At 44.1% G+C, this 25,490-nt stretch overlaps 1 protein-coding gene across 1 annotated transcript; it reads right to left on the reverse strand.

The window, feature by feature from the left end:
- Positions 1 to 4,239: 4,239 nt before the first annotated feature.
- Positions 4,240 to 23,659, reverse strand: RANGAP1 (Ran GTPase activating protein 1). Its single transcript, XM_010024379.1, has 15 exons — positions 23,524 to 23,659; positions 22,251 to 22,378; positions 21,059 to 21,118; positions 20,234 to 20,413; positions 18,195 to 18,329; positions 16,866 to 17,024; positions 16,583 to 16,696; positions 14,720 to 14,819; positions 14,247 to 14,331; positions 13,717 to 13,861; positions 13,121 to 13,234; positions 12,684 to 12,786; positions 10,866 to 10,954; positions 8,935 to 9,056; positions 4,240 to 4,455 (listed from the first exon to the last, which is right to left on the reverse strand). Exons 1-15 carry the CDS (start codon positions 23,633 to 23,635, stop codon positions 4,386 to 4,388), a joined length of 1,716 nt encoding a protein of 571 aa, XP_010022681.1. The 5' UTR covers positions 23,636 to 23,659; the 3' UTR covers positions 4,240 to 4,385.
- Between the last annotated feature and the right edge of the window lie 1,831 nt (positions 23,660 to 25,490).

The following is a 25,490-nucleotide window of genomic DNA, read 5'->3' on the forward strand; positions in this document are numbered from 1 at the left end:
CCCCACCCTGTCCCACACACACCTTGGGGATCACCCCCCCGGGACTGGGGGTACCTGGACCTCAAGGAGCGGTAAGGAAGGGGAGGAGAGCAGCCGGCCACCCCGCGCAGCAGCCACCGAGCGCCTGTGCCAGTGTTTGCTCCCCCTGCACCAGCGAGAGCTGAAAGGGGCCCGTTGTGTCGCTTTCCCAGCAGCGCTCACCACACGGAGCCAGAAACGCAGGAGGAGGAGAAGGAGAAGGGGAGGGGGGGGAAAGAAGAGGAGGCCAACCTTGGAGAGAGGGCAGAGACACAGACATCGCCTCCCCCTTGTATCACAGGGGTCCAGGAACACCAGCACTGAGGAGCCCAAGCCCAGGGTGTCACAGCACCAGCCCAGCCAGAGTCCCTGTGGGATTTGCACTTGCTGCTGTCCAGGCTTTGCCTTTTCTTTCCTGGCTACCTAAGTCACAGGAGCTACAGAGCTGCAGGGCAGAAAGGTGAAATCCAGCCAAAACAGCAACAGCAGCGGTGAGCCTGAGCAAAGGGGAAGAGGCTGCTGGCAGGGCAGCCCTCCAGTCTCCTCATTTTGCTTCTCTGCTTGTTTCCAAGAGGCCAGGGGTGGCAGTGCCTGCATGAACTAGCATTTGTTGCAGAAGGGCATGGAGGCCTTCGTTCTCCTCCCTGACTCTGTCATTTATTTCCCTTGTTTGGCTCTGGGTTTCAGTCTCCCAGGGAACATGAGCACATCTGCAGCCTGACAAAGATTTCATACTGATGTTCCTCTCCCATTCAAGCCCTTCCCTCATTCAGCAACCTCAGCTGCCAGAACCAGTATGTCTCATCCTGGTGCCACCTGTGGGTGATGGACACACCAGTGGGGTCTGCCAACCTCCCCACTGCGAGATGGCCAAAGCCTGTAGACATGGCCTTGGGCTGGCATTCCCTCTATCCCTGCAGCTCCTAGGGTGCTTATTGCTGCCATAACACAGGGTGACCCAGCTGCATCTCAGTGGCACCAGCTCTTGTGCTCATCTCCACTCTGCTGTGCAGGGAATACCACTGGTGATACTGATCTAGAGCGGATGAATCTGCCTTGGGCTGGCAGTAGTCACCCTGGGGAGCTCAGGGCCTGCACCAAATCACTAAGACCCATTCTGAGGTGTTGTTGGTGGCCTCAGGGAAGGCCAGGTGAAGGGAGTGGTGTCTGTTCTGCATGCTCTGGCTGGGGGTCTTCACCCTGCAGCTGCTGCATGTCACCAATGTGGCTGAGTCCATCATGCCCCTCCGAGCTGTCACTAGTAACTAAGTGCTGTGTCTGGTGCCCCACCACCATCCCTGGCAGTGTTCAAGGCCAGGTTGGACACAGGGGCTTGGAGCAACCTGCTCTAGTAGAAGGTGTCCCTGCCCTTGCAGATGACCTTGCAGCACTGCCTCTTCTCCATGCTGGAGGCTGGCTTCTTCCCAGGCCTGATGGACATCACTGCCCTCTGCCTGAGGGATAGCGGGGTGGAACAGCTCTGGCCGGGCACTTTGAGGGGCCTGGGGAACCTGAACCACAGCCTTTGCTGTGATCATCCTGCATCTCAGTGGAACACTATCTGCCAGCTGATGCGGAGCTCACTGCGCAGCCACCATCACTGCCCGGCCTGTCCTGCTCCCACCCTGTGGCTCCTCCACCATTTATCCTGGCCAGGTCCTCCCACCCCTGCCTGGCTGACTACGTAGGCATCAACACTTATCCAGCTCTGCTGGAGGACCATGGGGAGGGTGAGGTGGGGAACCAAGCACCCAGGCACTGAGTGCCACGTCTGCCCTTTCCCCAGCCTCCCCCAGGCTTTTAGTTTGTTTGCTTACACAGCAGTGATCTCACCAGCTTTAGCTTCTACTGAGGCTGCAGGGAGCCTTTGCTCTCCCTGATGGGGTATGGGACACAAAGGCAGCAGGCTTGAACTTCCACTTGGTGGGGCTTAACCCAACTCTACCTGGTCAGAGACTTTTGCTTTCCATAAAAGAAAATGTTTTACCTCTGCTGGTAAGGAGCCCAATCCTACTGCTGCAGGGTTTCAGTGCTCACACATCATAGGATCAGCAAGGCTGGAAAAGACCTTTAAGATCGTCAAGTCCAACACCCCAAACTGTTCCATACAGACAGAGCTCTGCCCCACCACCGCCTTGCTGGGCTATGAAGTTCAAATTAAGAACACAACTGACAACAGCAGTGCTTTTGGGGTGAGAGAGTTGCACAAGACAGGGTGAAGCAGTACTGGAATGACCCTGTGTTCCTTCAGGGCACCGCTGGGAAACAGTCCTCCTCTGGGAGCAACTTCTGCTGGAAACAACAGTTAGCAATTCCCATCCTCTTTTTTTTTTTTTTTTTTCCCCCAATCTTGAGGCATAAACCAATTTTGAGGGACTTCTGAGTCTAAGCCCTCCCCTTTTTCCTACCGACATCTGACCTTGACACTCACTACCAGGACTGGGACAATCCTGCTACTAAATATTGTTCTCAAACTTTCTGCTACTATGGCTACTCAAAGCTTCCCGTGCAGACTGGCCGCACAACCTGGCGCACAGGAGCTTCAAGGAAAGCCAGGTTCAAGACTTACAGAAAGCAGAGTTTATGTCCCAGTGTTGCCCTCAAGCTCATAGCAAAACTTAACAGATTTGCATGTGCATCTGAAAGAAGGGGATGGGATGAGATGGAGGCAGGGCTTGGCCTGCAGTGACTGAAGCTCCACCTGCAGCTGCAGGTACCTTCACTTCATCACTTGATTTTCACGCATTTGGACAGAGGAGCTCCCAGTTTCAGTCACAGAAACAGGAAGATGCATTTTGCTCTCAGCCTTAGGACAGCTTTTTCCGTAACACAAAGACCAGCATCTCTTACCGTCAAGCCGGAGACTGCTTTCCTGAGCCTCCTGGATCATAGCCACAAACACCCTCCCACAGCCACCCCCATTACGTCAATGGTTGCCCTGACCAGGCCCACAACCTGGAAGAATTTAAGCAGAGTGCACGCAAGCAGGTCTTATACATACCACATACTTTATTTTGATCCAGTACCCCAAATCTTTTTCTGTCCATGGTGCCTGTACACGCTGGAGTGAACACCAGCTTTTCCTGCATTTAGGCATTGCCTCTCACATGGAAGGGACAGCTAACTACATTTCCTTGACTCCTTTCCTGGCACTGGCCCTATTTGTACTGCACCTTGACTGCAAGGCTGGTTAAGGGAGGTGAATAGTCTTCTCCAGCTGAAAATTGTGAAGGAAGGAACAACTCCTTGCTGTGTGAAGAAAGAGAGATGAGTTGATTCTCAGAAGCTGGAAAGAAGAGGGAGCAGGATGAGCCTGTGTGCTCAGAAGTGGTACAGGTAGATGCCACAAACAGGTGCAGGCCCATAGACAATCCTCCACACAGATTTAGGGGCATGTGCTGCTACTTCATTGCAAGAAAAAAGAAAGAGCCCAACCCAAGAATGATCAGCACAGCCCTAATTCTTCATGCTTTTGCATGTGCTCAGCTTTCAAACACACACACAGTGCACACAGTCCCACTGTTTTATCAAAGGCAGGAGAAGGGAACACATATTCCACAGGGATTTTTGTATTCATTTCCAAGCCAAGCCTATTTAATTAGGAAGAGAAGGGAAAGGAACAGGGAACGGGCAGGAAGAAGGAACGACACAGGCAATGGCAAAAACATTCACAATAAAAATATGCTTGCTCCCTTAAGCAATGGCCAACAGGATTAGCCACACTACAAAGATACTCCAAGCCACAGCAGCAGGGGAGCAGTATATATTAAGATATAAACCAGCCACACACTGCCTTCAACAAATGGTCTTGAAAGAAGAAGCAAAGGGGAGCACAGCTTGCCCCTTAGACCTGGCAGCAGCTGAAGGGGGTCAAGCACTCCCCCTGGCCTGAAGCAGGGGCAGGAGCATTATTGCCTCCCTCCTGCACAGTGCTGAATGCTATCAAGCAGGAGTCACAGTCCAATAAAATAAAATGCACAATTAGGTTCATCCTGATGAGAGCACTTCTGGGCCCTGGGTTAGTCTTGGCACACCCTTGCCAATATGACCAAAGTGGAGAACTCTTCAATTCATGCAGAGCTCAGAGCAGCACTGACATACTCTAACATAAGCACCTGCCCTGCAGACCAGAGAGTCACTTCATGAAGAGTGAGAAAAAAAAAGAAGAAATCAGGATGATTTGTCCAAGTTTATGAAAGCAGAAGGAAGGAGGTGGGAGGGAGGAGAAAAAAAAAAAGGGAAAAGAAAGAAGAATGGACAGTGTGTCTGTATGGGCTCTGGGGTCCTCTCCCACCATGCAGCTCTCAGTTCTCTGCTGACGACAGTCCTCTAAGGAGGGAAGGGCACAGCAGCACATCTCTTGTCTCCTACAGCTGGTGGAGGGTTTGTAAGAGCATGTGGCGAGCAAAAGAACAGGAATCAAGAGCACGGTTTGGTCTGTGGAAAGAGAAGAGAGAGTTAAAATACTTAAGTGCTTTGTATCTGACTTGGAATCAGCAAGTAAACAGTACTGCCAACACACTGGGCTTGCACACCCAAAAGCCTACATCTTTTCCCTTTGGTTCTCTCTTCTGAAACAATTCTCTCACTGCTGCACAGAGCACTGCTTCCTGCTCAGAATTTGCTGTGGAAAACACTCTCCTGTTGCTGAGTCCAAGTCAGGAAAACACCCACCAAGAATCAGACCATGTTTCCATGGGTACACAAATCAGCAGAAGACTGTTGACCTCTGCAGGCTAGTGTCTCATTTTCAGCAGAACAAAACAGGTGAGGGTGGAAGCCCCCTTCCCTCCCTTCTGGCAATGGGATTTTCCATATAGAACCACAGTTTAGGACCCCAAAACACAGAAGACAAGCCTGCTCCTACTCAAGTCTCTCTCACCAAGTCATCTGCTATTTATGACCCAATTTTACCTCTCCCACCATAGCAAAATAACCCTTAATAAGTAATAGCAGTGGGGCCTATTCAATTTGGGATAGAATGGTGAGCTGAAATAAAGAGTGGAACATCTAAGTAGAAACAAGTTTATCTTTGCATCTGTCGTACATGAGCAATAGCTGCAGTGCTTGGTTGTTATAGGGCTCCATGTCTGCTGCAACTGAATACAAGCATTGGCAGAAGAGTTAACCCCTTTTATTCCCCCAAGAGCCACTCAACGCCCCACATTGAACAGACACAATTACAACTTTCAGTTTATCTTCAAAGTGGCTGGCTGAGGTATTTCAGTCACCAGCTTCGGAAGACGCAGCCCTGTTTGCAATGGGCAGGTTGAGTCTGAGCAATACCCACTTTGGGAAATAAAGACTAAACTGCTGATCACAGCCAAGCTCCCTCAACCTTTACTCCTAATGCCAAGCCTCTTCTAACACCAAGAGCCTCCTCACTTGCTGTGAAGTTAAACCACTGTTGCCACTCCCTGCTACAGACCCTTAAGCCAACAGGAGGCCAGTGATGGGATCCAGTCCAAAGAGCAGCAAAACACCCCCCAAAAAAACCCACCCCCACCTCCAGCAGGCAGGCAGGCAGACATCCATATACTTTCAGTGTTTTCACCTAAAAGATTATGTAAAAGCACATGTGGATTCACAGCCCCCTCTTGTGTCCAGAAAAGTAGAAAATAAGGCCTGATGGCAGCAGAGTGAGATGGATGCTACTTGCAATCCATAGCCATAATTCTATTAGCATTTTTGAACAGAGAACATAACCCACAACATCAAAAATCATCAAATCAAAAAACAAAAATAAATCAAAAAACATAAAGGGGGAAAAAAAAAGTATTACTGCTCCAGCAGTAAGCCCTTTACAGCACAAGACAGCAAAGCTCTAGTCTAGGCAGCTGTAAGAAATTTACAGCTCTAGAAGCCCAAAGGAATTAACCACAGTCCTAAAGGAAAAACCTAGAAAATAAAGAAAATGCATATCAATTTGCTGCAAATGAAGGACTCAATGGATTGACAGAGTGGAAGCAGATTTTTTGCAGAAACAGAGCCCAAATGAGCTCTGCAGATTACTAGGGCTACCAGGTTGAGGTTTAATTTAAGGTTAGGATGCAATTTTATTCTGCGTGAATTCCAAGGAAAGACAAGGGATGTAGGTTAATTGGGAAGCTGCGTGCTGGTTTTGGTGGGGTAGTTAGTTTTCTCCACAGTAGCTTGTATGGAGCTACATTTTGCATTTATGCTGAAACCAGTCAATAAGGAAAGCATCCCTGGGTTATTTCTAGGCAGGCAGAACCTAGGCTTTTTACTGCTCCTTACCCACACCCCCCCAGCAAGTAGGCTGGGGGTGAACAAGAAATTGGGAGGGTGTACAGGTGGGGCAGCTGACCCCAACTGACCAAAGGGATATTCCACACCACAGTGTCATGCTCAGCATATAAAGCTGGGGGAAGAAGGAGTTGGTGGGGTAAGGGGAGAGAAATTGAGTTAGGGCAGTTGTCAGAGAAAGCCCTGCTTTCCTGCCCAGTGATGGGAACTAGTGAATGAATTCCTTGTTTTGCTTTGCTTGCATACCCAGGTTTTGCTGTCTTTATCTCAGGCCACAAGTTTCCTTACTTTCACTGTTCTGATTCTCTCCCCTATCTGCCTCTAGCAGGGAGTGAACAAGCAGCTGTATGGTGCTTAGTTGCCAGCTGGGGTAAAACTACAACAAACTGTTTTACATGGACTTTGTTTCTTGAACTGTTGTTGTTCTCTCCAGAGAACTGTGAAGGATGCAATAGCTGTTCTCCTTATTCCCTCAAGGAAAGCATTTTAAGAAATACATGTATTTATAAAACAAAGGTACATTGCTTACGTATAGTGTTGACTTCATCAGGTTGCACAGGACATAGAGAAACTTATGGTATCACCACATCTTGCAGCAGAGGGGTTTGCAATTCAGAGAAAGCTTCAGCTCCAAGAATTTTGTAACACCAGGGACACTGCAGACTTGGCATTGGCACCCTTATATACCAAAGGCAGGCAGAGAGATCTGCTTTCTACTGTGAGAGGCCCTTGACTCTCACACAGCTTTTACAGAAGCTTTGAACAATCTCACTTTTCCCTCTTGTAGTGAAATACTGCTTCTACATTCAATGGAATCAACTCCTCAACAAAAATCAATGCCAGACTTCTACTCTTATTCTGTATGTACAGCATCATCTGTAGACAAACATTTACTGAAACCTGCAAGAGGCCTACATGCACACGTACAAGGGAAGGAGACAAGTGTCTTTTGTGAGCAAATTTGTTTAGAAGGACATGTAAAGTTGAGTCATGAGGTTACACTGGCCATTGGAATACAACATTAACAATTAGAACAGTTAAAATGCACTGAACCAAAGTCTCTTTTCTGTATTCCCAACTTCAAATGATTTAAATCCTGTTTGGAGGGCTGGGGGGTGATAAGTGGGGCTTGTTATGATCAAGCTGGGTCTCCACAATAATTAATGTCTAATGAAGTCAGTCATTTTCTTCAATTTATTTAAGATCACAAGCAGCAGTGTAGGAAACAGCAGAAATCCTGTGATCCATCTGGACAACTTCACATGCCTTAAGCCTATAGAGTTGGAGGTATATTTTTTTCAGTTGGCAAAGCATATGATCTTTGGCCTGTAACTTCCTAATACTTGCCTCATCAAGCCAAGGAGATAGCAAACCTTTCCACCAGAGGGGCCTCTAGGTTAGTATTTGCACCACTAAACAAGCTAGTTACATGATTTTATTTTCCAAAACTAACCTTAGCATGGCTGCTTGAACATATACCACTGTTATACATCAGCTTTAAACAGTTTCAGGTTACACCAGTACTTGGAAAGTTTCCTCTCTCATCACAACTGGCCTGCTTCCAATCCCAGCAGAACTAAGGAAATGCATCCCTATCACCCATAGTTTATGCTGACCACAAGTATTTGATGCCTCTGCCTTTCATCAGCAAGAGATTCTAAGCATCTGCATGCTACTCATACCATGAAAAATCAAGGAGAATTAAGGCTCATCCTGTAACCAGTTAAAAAGCGGCTCATGGTCTGTGCCAAAGCACTACTGAGCTCCAAGTGTATTTTGGACTTTAGCTGTTTTGTCTTAGGTGACAATTTCAGACTGTTTCTCCTGGTGACTGACGACCTATTTAATCCTTCCTCTTTCGAGGGAAGGTCTATTTGGTGTTTTTTTCCATGTCTCATCAATGCTGAAGTTCACACCAATTTAATCCAGAACAGATATGGCTTCCACAGCTATTGTACTTAATATGCTTTAGCACATTAAAAAAAACAAAAAACCAAAAACCAAAGAACACCACCACCACAAACACAAACCTAGAGCTAGTGGGGAGTTTATTCTACACCTACGCTACAAAACACATTAGACACAGGCAGTAGAAGCAGCTTTTTCAACACACATGCTCCCAATTTAGTCCTCAAAAATTGCTAGCCTTGCTGCTGTCACCATAGGAAGTTTAATTTAGGAACAAATTCAGCCTTTGTGTTTTGCACTGTTTTGATCAGCTGGTGTTCAGTGTTACACAGCATGATGATTCAGGCAGAGCTCTGCTGACCCTCATACTCAGAAGGATGATTTGGAGGGCATAGTTAGATCTAGTGTACTCATAGTTCACTCAAGCAGTGGCTAGAAACCCAGCAGGTTTCCTTTAGCTCAAAACCAACTCTTCTGTGAATAGCATTAGTAGTCTCTGTTTCAGAGCCAGTCAGTTGTGAAGCCAGCTTTCCATTATTTCTTTAGGATCAAGATTTTTTTTTTCTACTCTAAACCTTGCAGACTGCAGTAAACAAGAAAAGTAGAGGCCTATTATACTATTAATCCTTAATTTCAGAACAGATGTTTAGTAGGCTTTAACAGAACAGCTTGCATGTAGCTATTAACCCTCAGTTTCACTAGCTCCCATGGAGAAGACTGCATGGCAAGTACAATACTCACTTTGTGACAAAAGCCAGGAGAACTGGGGCCAGAGATTTAGGGAAATAATCTTGCTGGACCATATGGTTCAGGGTCATAAGAATACCATAGAGGCTTGGGGCAACTTTGACCTTCTCTTCACTCTGAGAAAAGGACAAGAAGATCAAGTTAGACATCAGAAAGATCACTATTTTATCTAATCTGCTGTAGTTCACAGAGGCAATGAATTCTGTTGAATGAAGTGCTTTTCTTTCTGCACAAAAAAAAAAGTCACTAGGTTGTGCAGTGTTCATCAAGACAAAGCCAATTCCACAGCCTCCTAGCACCATCATCTGCAATAAGGCAGCATTGAGAACATTCTATTACTTATCAAGTGACAGCAGTCATAACACCAAAAGAGAAGTAATGAACTTTCAAGCGAAATGGCCAAATCTTCTCAGGGGCCCTAAGTGTTCTCTTAAGGAATTCCAGACTTCAATTCATAAAGAATTCAGTTGCCTTCATTAAAGTAATTTTTCTTGTATTATTCTGTAGCTCCTTTTTATATCATCTCCAGTTCTTTGTCAGGCTTCCTCCAGAACTTGGTGCAGTATTCCCAGAACTGGTCTCACAGTTATGTACAAGATAAAGCTAATCCCACTGTTTATACGATACACAAGTTACTCCTGCTCCTAATGTGATGCTAAAGCCACATATCCCAACTCTTCAGTGTTTTCATTTATTTCTCCACTGCCATTTCAACTAAACTAAGTCCTTGATTCCATAGACAGGATCTAAACCTGTGTTCCTACATGTATGATCATGAGTTCATTCCAGAATAACCATTGCTCATGTGCTTCCAGCTATGTTGGACAAAATTATGGAAGATGCTTCCTCTCTGAATATGCCTAATTCATCAGTAGTCCTCTATATTACAGAGGACAATTAGTAGCTAATCCTCAAGGGCTTCACCAATGCCTCTTCCTGGCCTGGAAGTTCTTCAGGAGCATAGGTCTATGCTTTGCACCTTATACATATTTGCTATTTTCTGTAAGAGGGAGTTGGTAGTCCCCAAGACAGGCATGCTGCAAAAATCTCTCTGGTTCTATTGACCCCTCCGAGAAGCAGGAAGCTTCAGCATTTGTTCCAATGCCCAGTGAATGCAGGGAAAGGCTAAACCTATTTTAAGAAATTAAGATGCATTCAAGCATATCAGCAGCTCTCTGGACACCAAGCTGGATATCACCAGAAGGAAATCCATAAGCCTAATTAAGAGCAGGCATAGATTATATCTTTTCTGTGGTTTAGAATTGTCTTGGTCCAAATTTCCATTCTCAGCTTCTAGGTCTTGAGGCAATGAGAAACACTAGCCCTTGTAGCAAAAGTAGGCAAAAGTGCTTAAGTTTGCAGACAGAACCTCTCCCCAGTCATCTTACTGAAAGCTGCAGGTATTCTAACTTCAGTTAATTCAATGCCCCCATCTTTTCTCACAAGAAAGTTTATTCCCTGTAACTATGTATTTAAACACCAGTATTTGGCAAGATACTCCAAAGCATGAAGTTGAATGCTGTTGATCTAGCATGAGCAGTTAGGATACGTGGTTTTGAGCCACGCTACTAAGAGATGCTCTAAAGGACCACATTAATATTGTGGATCAAACTCCTGGACATGGCTTCTTGTAATAGCCCTGTAGTCCAACAGCAGCACTATTTCCTTACCTGAGCCTTCCTTTCTTTAGGGGATGACTAAGGATACACAGGACATTAAGCAGAAGAGATACAGAGAGCCAACACCTTCATCGTAACGCAACCTTGCGATCTGCAATTTCTGCTGGACCTGCAGACTTCCACTGTCCCTGGGCATCAGGCATGCATAGGCACCCAGCTGCTTCCATGGCAACATAATTATCCAAAATCCAGCCAGTCTGGTCTGCAACAGCCTAAACAGATCATAACTCTTTCCTGCTTCCTCACCTTAAGTAGTCCCATGTGGACCAAGAGGCTTGTGACAAATGCATCTGAGTTAAATGTGGCAGAAGTGAAGGCTTTTTTCATCAAGGCATCTAAAAATAAACAAACACATCATATTAAACAATAAAGAGATGCTGTTACAGATTTTAAGATAAAGATTGATCATACAGGATCTCAGGGCGTATCAGCTGGTTTGGGATGTAAATATCCATTAAGATCCAGTTGTTTCTCAGGCAGTAGTTATCTCTGAAACACTGAGATAGGTAAAACCCAGTCCTTAAGTATAAGGCCCAATACACTGAACAACCCCCCAGACAAAACCCCAACAGAAAAGCACAACAAAACCCCAAAATTCCCCACACTGCCAAGCTTCAGATGCTATTTGACCTCAGTCCAATGCATCACAACATGCTCTACTCAATGCATTTGAACATGCATGCTATGTGCAGACATATAAATATGATCAGATGAAGTAGAGCAGCAAGTTCGAACCTTGACATTTTAAAGGCCAGCAAGAATGCACTTTTCATTTGAAACCAAAGGGAATGAGAACATAATGAGGAGTCTTCTAGCTGTTTTCTGGGCTCCCTCAGGACCAATATTCTGCCACAAGCTATGGGCAAACCAGTGCTTTAGCATCTCTTATCTACAAGGCAGGCAAGGCATCTGTTTTGACCTATGACTCTTCTGGTTTCTTGGAACAGGCAGAACCTACTAGAGCAGCTGTAGAACAGCCAGACATTAACCAGGAACCTCAATGTCAGCTGATGCTTACTTTCCTGGACGGAAAGTAATTGCCAGGTTCTACATTTCCCTAAGGAGCACCAGTAGTAAGGAACAGCTATTGAAATAAATACATTTACAAGCACAATTCAAACAACAGGAATATCCAGGGCTCCATTTTTTGTTTGGGACAACTCAATGAGCATGAGCCAAGGCCAGCACTGGCTTAGTGACATGCCAACTGACTATTTTTGGCAGATTGGACCCATACCCAACTGTAGAAAACACATTACTGTGACAGACAACAGCTAACAGTTTCACTATGTCTATGTACTCCAAATTAGAGAAGTGCACATCTGCTAGCAGTAAATCACTAAGTGGTCTTAAAAGTAATTGATCCAGTACTTTTGCACAATATTGTTACACAGCTCATGTATGGGAGAACTGCCAGAGGAATAGAAAAAGATAAAAGTCAATAGTCAGATGCTTAGGAGCACTTGGAAATTCTGATTTTCCAAGTGAAAACATAAAGGGATACTATTAGTGTACAGGGAAATGACCTAAGCTAAATCACTGCTCCACAATATACAGTTCCTTGTCTTTACATTAACTTCTGCGCCTTGTTTCATGTTGCAAATATCTGCTTCCTGAAGAAATTAGAAGTGTTTCAGACTGATAAAAAGAGACACTAAGAAGTCTCTCTTCACACTCTTATCGATACCACACTGGTGAGGGTACTTCCTGCAAAATACTCCAAGTAAACAGCCTTGAAAAAGTAACTGCCCTTGGAATACAGAATGACTGGCTATTGACAGCCTAGCATCAAGGAGATGAAGGGCAGCACACATTCAATATGACAGCAATTACAACAGACACTCATCAAGCTTTAGAAGCATAAGATATGCCAAGTTAAGAATGAACCTCTACTTCCACTCCACACAACAGGATGGTACAGCTTGGTACTTTGTTATTTGGGGTTTCCTGCTGCCAGGAACAAAGCACTCCAATGGCCTGGCCCTCAGGGCCCTCCTCTGCATCACACTGGTGTCCTTAACACTGAAGCAGGTCACACAATGAAATGAAGAAAGGTCTAGTCACCTGCTGTTTCATGCACTGCTGTTTTCACTGGGGCTTCATCTTTGAAAACCGAGGATATCCTTAGGAGCGTTGTAACTACTTTCTCTACATCAGATATATCTGTCTGAAAGACAATGACAAAAACAAAACCAGGCCATTCAGTTCACTGCTCACCAGCTACAGAAGATGGCTCCCTGCTAAGGCTGTGACAAGAATTACAGCCTTCAGCAGACTGACATCAGTTTTGCCTTGGCAGTGTTACAAGGCACAAACACCACAAAATTACTCTAGGTAGAAGCTCTGGTGCCAGTATAAGCATTAACTGCATCCTGTGCTTCCATTAGGTTCCTTGGGATCACTGGGGAGAAGATGCAAATCCAGGTCTCTACAGAAAGTTATCACATCTGGAGATTAAATGATTCTGCAAGACAAGCACAGACGACCACTGGCTCACCTACCTGCTGAGCTATCAGCATAGAGCACTTTGGTCCTAGTCGCAGCAGCTTCTCCGGTGATGGGAAAGCAAGGAATGTGGCAACATCCACAGGAGGAGATGGCACTGGAGTTGAATCCTGAAATAGGCAGAATCCATCAATTTACTCTTGGAAGTAAATAAATTTGTTCAGCAGCAAATGCACATAGGACAGGTCAGGACACAGGTACACCAGGTCAGGATTTGTTCTATTTGAAAACTCTATGAGGCTGGAATGAGCCCAGAGTTGAAATGATCAAAACATGCTAGCACAACAGCATGGCACTGCACATACAAGGTGCCTACTGTTTTCTGAGCATGGCAAGACTTTCTACCCATGTTTGTTACAAACACTACTCAGTCTTTCCCTCCATGCAGGTGTGCACATGTCCACTTCAACAAAGCATGTTTCCAAGCCACCTATTTCCTGCATGTTATCTCCCTGACTGTTACTACATTGCCAGTCCACACAGGAATGTGAACACCTACCAGCACTCCAAGTTCAGACTCACTCCTGATCACATTTATTCCTTTACTTTCCTCCAGCTGAGGAAACAGGAATGCATCTGGAAGCAAGCTTACCTGTGAATCAATTATCTTCTTAGGAGTCAGTGACTCCTGTTCCCCCTGTCCTCTCTCCTTCAGCTGTTGCTGTTCTTCCTCTTCTTCCTCCTCTTCATCTTCATCCTCCTCCTCTTCATCATCTTCCTCCTCCCCTTCATCATCACTAAGGTTTGAGTTACATGTTACATTACACACTTGCAATTCCTGTACACTGGAACTCAAAACATCTTTTCAAGAACAAAAGAGCAGCCTCCCCTGCAAGACGTACTGCAAGCTACTACAGATTGAGAGGACTCAGGTTTCAGTCACCCAGTTGACAATGGCAAGCAAAGAACAAGAAATGCAATCAACACTAAGGTAAGTCCAACAATTAAAACAAGACACAAGGCTTATCCTACTTATGGAATCCCTTGACTGTGCTCCACACTTCATGCTCAGTCCAACATCCATCAGGAATGTTACAATTCTTGTTTTAAAACCGACAGGTGAATGAAAGTGTTGATTAAAATTGTCATACTTTTCAATTTAAACTCTGGTATCCTGCCTACCTCAAAGATCCCAGCACGGTTGCCATATTGAAGCCTTCAAGAATCTCATGGAGTTGCTCACATCCCTCTTCTCCCAGACAGTTACCTAGGTTGATAGAAGGGAGTATGCTTAACAGATGCACACAAGTTTGCTCTTGAGGACTTAGCTGCATATTCTTGTCTATCTTTTATTTCCAGAACTGAACCATTATCACTTAGGCCTACCCAACACCTTACAGGCAGCAAGGCAGACTTCAGTTATCAGAATCAAACAGATGTTAAACCCATTTCAGCAGCATTACACAATGGTTGGAGACAAGCCAACCCCCTGATTTTTATTTCCTGTCCAGGTCATAAAAGTTCAGCAACTCTCAGTACCATTTTTTAAATACTGACAATTGTAAGGCTAGAATTTGTGATACTGTCAATATTCTTCCCAGTGGTTTCTCATTAGGAAGAGACTAGACATACTTTGATCCAGCAAACTTGCATACCATTGAGATCTAATTTCTCCAACTCTGCCTTATCTTCAACAGCCTCAGCAACTGTCAGAGCAGCATCTCGTTTGATCTCACAGAAGGACAAATTCAGTTCCTAAGAAGCAGAAGAACATTGATAAGAGAATGGGTAATGGCTTTAAACTGAAAGGGGTAAATTTAGATACTAGGAAGAAGCTCTGTACTACAAGGATGGCGAGACACTGGAACAGGGCTGCCCAGAGAAGCTGTGGCTGCTCTATCCTGGAGCTGTTTAAAGTCAGGCTGGATGGGGCTTTGAGCAACCTGTTCTAGCAGAAGGTGTCCCTGCCCACGGGCAGGGCAGTTGGAACTAGGTAATATTTAGTGTCCCTTCCAACTCACCGTTCTATGATCTGTTTGCAGAATTCTTAACATCTATCATCCCCTCATGTACTCACAAGAGTTCTGGAAAGACTCATTTGAACACAATCTTAGTAAGAAAAGTATTTTTAACTGGAAATAAAACCTGACACACTCCCTACTTTGTATACCTAAAAGGGGCATATTGAAACAGACTACTGTTAAAAGCAGCACTACTGAAGGTAACCACTCCACTAAAATAGCCAGGGAGACCACACTATTCTGACTGATTGCCTAAAAGTTAGCAGACATTTCAGACCTTAGCAACCAGCTGACTGGTGATCTTCACTTATTCAAGGGTCATGAGAGCATTCCAGAATTCACACACCAGTAAGTCACACTGAAGAAAGGTAGCTACTGTACTAAGTGGAATGCACATTTGCTTTTGGACACTTTGGTCACAAGTTAGACTTCAAAAGAAACTAGAAGTGATACTACTACTGATAAACACAGCCAGAAGAGAAACAGTGTGGACAGACTAATAAGAGTAAAGTTACTCAGCAGCCAGACACCATCCCCCACCATTCCACATTGTGCTCAATCCTTTGCTGAGAGGGGATTTAATATTAACAGCAAAAGGGAAGCGGCCCTTGAACAAAATGAATCAGCTACGATTGCTTCATGCTGCCCTCCCTTAACCACTTCTGCTCTGGAAAATATGATTTAACTTCTAGCTGTTCATCTCAATAGTTCCACTAGAATCCTTAAGTTTCCCTAGGAGATTCAGACCACTTTCAGTATAACCAAGAGAAGTCTGAGCAAGTGATTGAACACAAAGCACCTACTTCTTTCTGTACTTCTTTCTGTACCAGGTTCATACACATAAGTCAATATTAGCACTGAGCTGAAATTGTGTCTTTGACTAAGCTTGCAAGATTAGGAGTTGTGTGTTCAGCATCTGTTCTGGTGCAGTTGTGGCCCATGGCAGGTGTTTCTAGAGATCCTAGCTTACTTACATTACTGACTGGGCTTAGGCTTGTCTAGAATGTTGTCAAATGCAAATCCCATGCAAATACTGATGTAGGAGGGTCTGATATTGCCAAAAAAGCTAAAAATATTTGGACCTTTGATACATGTCCTAACAAGAAAAGCATTAACTGCATGAACTCTTAAACGCTGAAGCTGTTCATGAAGAGGAACAGCTCAGTCCTCACTCAAGACCCTCCAAGAGGTTCTAAAAAGCAGATACTTCTGTTATTAGATTTCTTGAACAGCAACTTGCTGAACTGAACCAAGAGCTTCAAAACCAGCAAGCTGAGTCTGAACAGATCACTGGTACAATTCCCTGTAGAATAGGCTTCGCGGGATGAAGGGATGCCACTGATCTACAAAGCAGCTTATTGCTTTTGAGTTTTAAGCATGGAGCCTGCACTGAAGTGAATCTCACTTTAATCAATCGTGGTAGGAGAACAGACAGAAAAACACAGAAAGAGGCATTTTTCTAAAGAGATTCAAAGCTGAACAGCAAGACTATAATACCTTTAATTTATGAAGCCCTTCTTTAACAGCATCAGCAATAGCAACAGCACCCTTCGAACGCACCAGGCAGTCTCCAAAGTTGATTGCTTCAATCTGCCGAAGTGCCTTCAGAGTCTGCATGACAGCACAAATTCGAAAGTATAGACACGCAAGTAAGCGTCCTATCACTCCTGGAAGTTCATCTTCCCCAACATAGCATGGCATCAGGCTCCACCACCCAGAGGTGCTAAGGCTAGCCATATCTGGAGAGACAAACCCAAAGCAACTGCTTAGGACAACTCACCTCTGCCATGGCCACAGCTCCTTTCTCTGTGAAGGTGTTGTCATTCAAGTTTATAACTTTAAGCAGTGGGTTGATAGCAAAGGCCTGAGCCAGTGCTGTGATGCCAGGATGGTTAATTCCGTTCTGTGGCATATGGACCTCTTCTAGAGTCCCAATGATCTAGGAAAGGATTGCATATGAAAAAAGTTATCAGGAGACATATTTCAACTTGGAAGAGCCCCACTCTTTAGGATTTGCTTAAAAATATTCTCCAACTCAGAACTCAGTTCTTCTACACAGTATTGTTTACCAGCAATTATGTCACAAATTTAAGTGAAATTGCAGGCTCATGGCAAGTGTCATATCAACACAAAGCTCGGATTCTAAGATTCACAAGTAGCATCCTCCTGGTGTGGCTACTCTAGATTCCTTAAGACAGAAGTTCTTCACCTGTTGCTCAGTAAAAATGAAACAGACCCAGCAGCATCACTGGATACAGTATTTTTCTAATTAAGATCTACATCTTACCTTGACTGCAGAAGCAAACCCATAAGAAAAATCAGTATCAACACTGTTTATGGACTAAACAGCATGTCACAAAACACAGTAGTGAATCCCATTTTTGTAATGCCATTCAGTCTCAATTCCTTATGAATCACTCATGCATACGTATTTAAGTAATCTTATTTTCACCATGATTACTGAGCGGTTAGGCACATCCAGATAGCTCTTTACAAAAAGCCCATCCTATAATCTGCAATACCATTAATATATCTGACAATATGCATTATAATTCAGAAATCACTTTAGCACCAGTAGAAGAAAGAAAAGGGAATTAGGTGCCCTCAACACAATGAATTCTCTACCCCCAGCAACAGAGCAAGTTGGACAGTGACAGCTAGAAACAGCTAGGCAGCATTTACAGCCCTTACAGGACAATCCTAGTGAAAACACTAGGTTGCTTTTGCCGGATGATTGAAACAACTAGGCAAAGCAGCACTCAAGAAGTCAGCTGGCACAGCTAACCCCAGACAACCTTAGCACAGAGGGAGGAAAAGGAATAGGGCTATTATTAAATTATTCAGGAGATGCCTATTTCTCCCTCAAGTAGCTACTTTACACTACCAGTAATTACGTGTTTGGAAATTTGGGTCACAAATATTCAGTCATCAATTCTATCTGCAATTGTTGAAGACTCCAGTTTCAGCAAACAACATTGCTACTTTAGTGAAGCAACAACCAGCCACTGCCTCCAAGCTGAGGCAAGCTCTGTGTACGTTACCTTTAACATTAGCCCATAAGCACACGTTGCTCCAATTTGTTGTTAAGAAGCTCTGGTTTGGTGCTTACCCCAAAAGCTTCAGCCAGAGCAGTGGCACCATCATTCTCCAGACGATTTCTGCCAGCCACAAATACTTTCAAAGCAAGAGGCTTGCCCTGGGCACTTGATTTCCTGTGACACTCCTTTAGAGCACCTGCCAATATCTAAAGATAAAACAAGCAGTTTATAATACCTCAGCATCCCATTCTGAAGGAATCCAAATGTATTTTGTAGACCCAGCTCTGAAGAAATACTTTGGTCACCACTGATATGTACCTGATCTACATATAGCAGGGTATACAACAAAACTGTCTAATTGCAACACTTCCACAGTACAGTCTTAGGCAAGAAGTGATAATTTTGCAACACTAGAAGACAATGAACCTATTAAGAACATTTGATTCTTAAACAGGCAAACATATAGGTCTTAATGATAGCAGTCCCAGTTTTCTGCTTCATCTAACAGGCATCCCTTCAGTGCTTAGGGTTGGTTACACTGTATTCTCAAATTCAAGTCTACTAGCTCTCGACAGGGAAACTAATGTTTAGGATAAAACTGTTTTCCTATGCTGGATAAAAACAGATGAGCTTCTCATACTTCAGAAATTTATCCAGTAAAGCATGTAGAAGGAAGGGATCTGGAAACTGGATAATCTTGCATTTAAAAGGAAATGGGAAGTCCTGCAAGTGAGGAGGAATAATCATAGAATCATAGAATAGTTAGGGTTGGAAAGGACCTTCAGATCATCTACTTCCAACCCCCCTGCCATGAGCAGGGACACCACACACTAAACTGTGTCACCCAAGGCTCTGGCCAATCTGGCCTTGAACACCGCCAGGGTTGGAGCATTCACAACTTCCTCGGGCAACCTATTCCAGTGCCTCACCACCCTCACTGTGAAGAACTTCTTCCTTATATCTAACCTGAACTTCCCCTGTTTAAGTTTAAAGCCATTCCCCCTTGTCCTACCACTACAGTCCCTAATGAAGAGTCCCTCCCCAGCATCCTGGTAGGCCCCCTTCAGATACTGGAAGGCTGCTATGAGGTCTCCACACAGCCTTCTCTTCTCCAGGCTGAACAGCCCCAACTTTCTCAGCCTGTCTTCATACGGGAGGTGCTCCAGTCCTCTTATCCTCGTGGCCCTCCTCTGGACTTGCTCCAACAGCTCCGTGTCCTTTTTATGTTGAGGACACCAGAACTGGACACAATACTCCAAGTGAAGTCTCACAAGAGCAGAGTAGAGGGGCAGGATCACCTCCTTTGACCTGCTGGTCATGCTTCTTTTGATACAGCCCAGGATACGGTTGGCTTTCTGGGCTATAAATCAGCATAAGCTCTGGGTCAACTGGGGACAAAAACTTGGCAGAACTACTTGAGGGTCCTAGCAGATGAGAAAAATTGACTGTGAGCTAGCAAGATGCACTTGCAGAGGAGGAAATCTACTGGGCCTTAGGAAAAAACATTGTCAGCAGGTCAGGGGAAGTGGTCCTTCTCTGCTCTCCCCTCTGAAATGCACCTGAGTACTGTCTCTACATTCAGGCTTCTACATGAACATACTGGGGCAAGTCCAGCAAAGGGTCCCAAGGATGATTAAGGAATTAAAGAATTTTACATAATGGGAGAGTGCCAAGACATGGGATTAACGCTGGAGAAGAGAAGGCTCTGGGAGAGATCTTATCAATGTGTAAGAACAGCCAGAATAAGAGGATGGGGAAGACAAAGTGGTATGAAGGGAGAGACAGGCAAACACACACAAACTGATGCAGAGAAAGTTCCATTTAAACCCACCATAAAAAAAGAAAAAGAAGTGTGTTTTTATCATGAGGGTTTTTAAACACTGGGATAGACGATGCAGAGAGCCTATCGAAAGTCTCCATCCTTTGAGATAATCAAAATCTGACTAGACACATCCCTGAGCAACCTGGTCCAGTTGCCCTGAGCAGGAGAGTTGAACTAGACAATTGACAAAGATCCCTTCCAATCTCAAGCATTCTGTGATTCTATGAAGGGCAGTGTGAAGCCAAGTCCTGACTCCAACCTCATTCCCAAAAAGGAGATGACCCTTACCTTGCCACCACCAATGCCCATGCCACAGTTATTGAGCTTGAGTTCCCGTAGGGTGTAGCATGCAGGGCTTTTCAGCAGTGCCTCAAAGCCACGCACTCCATCTGGCCCAAAGGCATTGTCACTCAGGTCCAGCTCCACCAGCTGGGCTCCAGCAGCAATGAGTGCATCCCCCAAAGCAATCTGTAAGGAAACAGATGGCAGTGGGTGGGAGTGGACTGACTCTTAGTGACAGCATTACTGCAGTGACTAGGTATGACAGGGATGACGCAAAAAATTTCTACTTTGAAGCCTTTCAGCAGAACTGCGCAGGGAAATAAAACTTTACAGCTAAAGCCAAAGAAGTTGTGCAAATTAAGCTAACAATAACCATAAGGAAGTTACCAAGAAGTTATCCCATCCCTTCAGGTCAAACATATTTCAAAGTGATTTTCCCCCTCTACACTGCTAGAAGAAATATTGTTTCCATTCTGTTGAGTTTATGTTGAGATGACCACATGCTTTAGAAAGCTAAGCTCCCCTTCTATCATAAGGGTGTTCTCCCCAGTGACAAGCTTCTTCACTAGCGTAGACTTGCATTTGACCTTTTATCAACTCTTTTCCACCTTATACAGAAGGAGCAAAAAAAAAAAAAAAAAACAACCCCACACACAACAAAAAAAGCACCCACAAAAAAAAGAATCATTCATCCATTGAGCCACTGAGTGTTAACAGCATAAAGATCAGCTCTGCTAAAAAAAAAAAAACAAAAAAACGAACAGTCCCACAAAAAGCATGACAGGTGAAAAAAGTTATTAGTCAGAAGACTCAGATCTAGTTTTTATTTACCAAAGCAGGAGGGATCTCAGACCTTAGTCTCCCTGTGAACATGTCACTCCAATGACACCTCTAAAATAAACATACAGATAAAAACCATTAAAATATTTATGACAACAACTAGTCGTACAGAGGTTTACACATTGTATACAAGCTGCATTACATCACTGGGACAATACTGTATAAGCCTTCCCCATGTCTTGTCACTTGTTTGTATTAACGAGCTACAAAAACCAACATTACAATTACTTCATCTGCAAGGACATAAACCCACTGAAATGCATATAGAGCTACAAGAACCAACATTACAATTACTTCACCTGCAAGGACATAAACCCACTGAAATGCATATAACACTATACAAGAATTCTTGCTTTTCATTCAAGCTGGAATTCTTCTCTGCTGAGAAGATTACACAGGAAGAAAAAAAATCAAGCAGGAAACTGAAGGATACATTAGGAATGCAGATTTTACTAAGGTATGAAACCTGAATTTGCTTTAAAAAAACCATACTTGGGTGATTAATGTGAATCAGTGTTTCCTACTCCTCTCCTGCAAAAGACAATGCCTCTAGAAGCACAGCATCATAGAATCATAGAATGGTTTGGGTTGGAAAGGACATTAAGAACATCTAGTTCCAACACCCCAGCCATGGGCAGGGACACCTCACACTAAACCACATCACCCAAGGCTCTGTCCAACCTGGCCTTGAACACTGCCAGGGATGGAGCATCAACTTCTTTGGGCAACCTGCTCCAGTGCCTAACATTTAGCAAGAACACAGTAGAGAAACATACATTAGACACAGAAAAAGTTCCTGGTGCCCTATTCAGGCATTCCCTGAAGACTCATGTTTCAGATAATCTGGTCATTCCCAAGATTACATGACCCGTCTTTTCCATCAGAATTTTTGTTGTCAGTCATTTGTTTACAGATCCTGCGTCTGCAGTGAGGCTCTTTCTTGCACAGCTTTCCAGCTTTAAGATTGGAAGCCATCTGAACAGGAACAATTAGGAATGCAGAACGTGCTCCCATTATCCCGAAGTTCCCAAGTTCTGCCATATTTTCATATGGTTGTTCTTCCTAGTGGAAGAACCACCAAGCAATTTCCAGGCTTAACTGAAGGCTGCAGGAAAAGCATAGCTAGGCCTTCAGTATTTCTACATTACTTCCCCTTCAGTTAGCTCCCACTTGAGGATCTCACCTTGAGCTCAGATTTCTTCTCCAAGGCTTTGGCAATGACCTTTGCTGCCTCCACACCCACTGTATTGCCTTCCAGGCGCAATGCTTCCAGGCCATCAAATTCCTCAATTTGCTTGATAACTCCTTCAGCTGCAAAAATCAGATAGTGCAGTTGGCCTTTCAGGTACCACAGTAACACTGATGCAGCAATACTCAATCAGCTCTACCTTTATGGAAAATAGCTGACTAATATCTGAAAGAATCCTGAAACAGTAATGGCAACACAGCTAAAGTGTCAGGCCACTAGCAAGAACATTCTCTATTCCTCACCCTGCCTTTTCATACTTTATTTTTAGTTCTACTCTGATAGCCATCCTCCTGTTTGCAAGAGTAAGTTTCCTTACTTCCTTTGCTGTTCAGCACACAGTTTAGGAGCTAGAGTGCATGCGACTACAAAGATGGAAGGACTAAGCTAAAAGCTAATCAGATTTGGTGCCACATCAACAGGAAGAAGTTCCCACTGACTAGCAAAAGTAGATACCTGTTTAGCAAACAGGTCAGCCTGGAACAATTTAACTTCAGAGTAATCCTATGCAAGACAAAGGAGCAGTCTCTCCTGTCAGTTATTCTCAAGCTCCAAAGCCTTTCCTCATAGTTCAGTGGCTTTGCACTATTAACATGGCATACAAGAAAAGCATCACCTTTGGAATCAGTAGAAAAGGTATGCACCATAGCAAAACCTCCCTCAAGAACATGCTGTTTCTTGGTGTGGCAGAAATGTTGATCTAAACACATACATATTCTCCAGGTATTTCATACATTAGAAGCTACTGCAAGACATTTTTAATTGGGAAACATATACACCAGCAAGAGAGAATACAGGAAAAAAAATGGCAGGAATCTAACAAATTGGTCAGAATTTGGGAAGTAACTGGACCATTGCAATAGACTAATATGTCAGCCATTCCCTCTGTGCAGGTCTTTAAAGCTTCTACTTGACAGTAAGTAAGCCGTCATTCACTTGCTTACTGCTTTTAAAAGTAGTGACTTCTAACGCACAGTGACTGCCAAAAGCACTTGGTGAGAACACCAAGTAAACAAGAACTATTCACCAGGGAGGTAAGCCAGAGTTCTACCAGTTGTAGCACTACCAGGGCACAAGGGAAAGAAACATCTCTGTCAGAAGTAGCTGTAGCTGAATGACAACTTGTCCCTGCAGAATTAGCAGGAGGTTTATCACAAGACTTTAGAATTTCAGGGAGACAACTCCCAAATGCAAAGGTATTTTCTCTTACCATCTTCAGCTGTATTGAGCTTCAGGCTCTGGCCTTTGAAGCTCAACTGTCCACCACCCACTTTCGTTTTGGCAAGTGACTCCACAAGCTTACTGATGTCTTCTGATGCCATCTTTCTGCTTTTTCAAATGTTAAGCTGTCAATTAAAAGAAACTGTCAACATCAAAAAGCAAACTACAATCCACAATCTTCAGCATTTTCCCCATAGCTCGCTTATGGCAGCTAGCTAGGCTAGATTAATATTCCAAAGCCAGTCAGATGGTGTTGATTCTTCCAATACTGACAGGACTTGGGTTTTGATGGAGTCATTATTCTTCATAAATAATCAGTAGCTATAACTATGAATTAAGGCCACATTAAGACATTATACTCTGGGCAATAGCTTTGCAATTAAAATTTAATATTCCTCTCTCCCCAGACCCCATCCTTTAGTTAGACCTGCTGCATGTTTGCCCTGTCCTCCAAAGCAAGCCAGAACGTACACAACTGGCTTTCCTTTTCAGTGATGTCCCCAGTAGTGCCCTTGTCAGCACAGTTCTAGAACCGCTGAGTTGCTGAAAGCGTCACATGTTGCATCCAAAACTCTCTCAGGTTTGTGGGCTCTCTTTCTTTGCAGATATCCCACACAGATTCACCACACATTAAGCAGGATGGTCTTGCACTGATGAAGGATTAGCAAACATTTTGCCTTGAGACAACTTTTGCTAGCCACGCCTAGTAGCATCTGCATACCATTATTTAATGAATATCAATCACTGCATGAAGTAATTGGCCTCCATTCATCCAGCAGGATAAACAGAGCATCTTTCTTACCCCAGCACCTCTACTGGGATAAAAGACTACACACAACTAGTGCTTAGAAGCAACATAGTTATAGAACAGACTTCAGAAGGGATGAAGGTTCATTCCTATGACAGAAACCTGGTTCCTTTCCATTCTTGTCTGACTTCAAAGTGGACCTACACCCTTGCAGCTCTTTGAGCTCAACAATGCTGGTTTTAAAACACCCCCTAAACAGAAGTTGCATATTCATACTCTCCTGCTGATACCTAGTTGCGAAGCCTTCGGTTTCACAGAGTACAGGTTCCCTCCAGCTTTCATAACTTCAGTTTTGCTTTTGTGCAAAGGGGAAAAAAGATCTCCAAGGTTGGTCAGAATCACTTTTCTAGGATGACTGTCCTCTCAAATTGGTGCTGCCAGTAGAAAGATGCTCACATAATTTACTCCACTCCTACCACACCACACAGACACCAGACTCATGGACATTCCCAACCTCTGCCAATCCAACACTAAGCAGGAAGAAAGAGGACATCCTCCAGCCCATGAAGGCTTTACCAAACAGGAACAAAAGTTAGGATTCAAAGAATTCAGTCTATTCACCTAGTTCAATTATTAACTTTACTTTTAAATACCTCATCACTCCACTGTTTAAAAAATTAGTTCTGTTCTACTAGGATGCTCTTCAGTACTCTACAGGTGTACTCACTCCCTTTGCTTCTCTTCCTTTTAAATCCCCTTTTACTTTCCTCACCTTGCAAACAGGCTACTGCCTAATTTCAACATACAAAATCACCACATCCTGAAGCATGTTTTACTGCAAACACACCAACTACACCCAACTGTCAACCTACCAGAGGTCTCTTGACTGCTACTTCTTCCACAGGGAAAGCTTTAAAAAGATAATAATAAAAATTGAAGAGTTAGTACATTTGGCAGCTAAAACCACAGCCTGGAAACACCTGGGGAGAGGTTTCCTTGTTATTTAAAGACTATGAAAACTGTATGTTTCCCGGTGGTCTAAAAAAAAAAAAGTTAATCCGGCCAATTGCTTTAATTACAACGCTTTACCCACGCCAACAGATCACACACCGCCAACCTGCGGCGCTAACCTAGGGAGAGGCCTGCCTTGCTCCCCCGGCACCCGGGAGCGCTGGGTGACAGCACAAGGTTACCCTCCAGCCGGCCCT

Source organism: Nestor notabilis, unplaced genomic scaffold (assembly GCF_000696875.1).
Source record: "Nestor notabilis isolate BGI_N333 unplaced genomic scaffold, ASM69687v1 scaffold5861, whole genome shotgun sequence".
Classification (NCBI taxonomy): Eukaryota; Metazoa; Chordata; class Aves; order Psittaciformes; family Psittacidae; genus Nestor; species Nestor notabilis.

Bases quoted from the DNA above. Each gene is read 5' to 3' on its own strand.
- RANGAP1 (XM_010024379.1), bottom strand. From the start codon at position 23,635: ATGGCATCAGAAGACATCAGTAAGCTTGTGGAGTCACTTGCCAAAACG. The intron at 18,330-20,233 runs GTAAGGGTCATC...TTTTATCTTTAG, and splicing joins TGGGCATTGGTGGTGGCAAG to ATATTGGCAGGTGCTCTAAA. The intron at 12,787-13,120 runs GTAGGTGAGCCA...ATTGTCTTTCAG, and splicing joins CTATGCTGATAGCTCAGCAG to ACAGATATATCTGATGTAGA.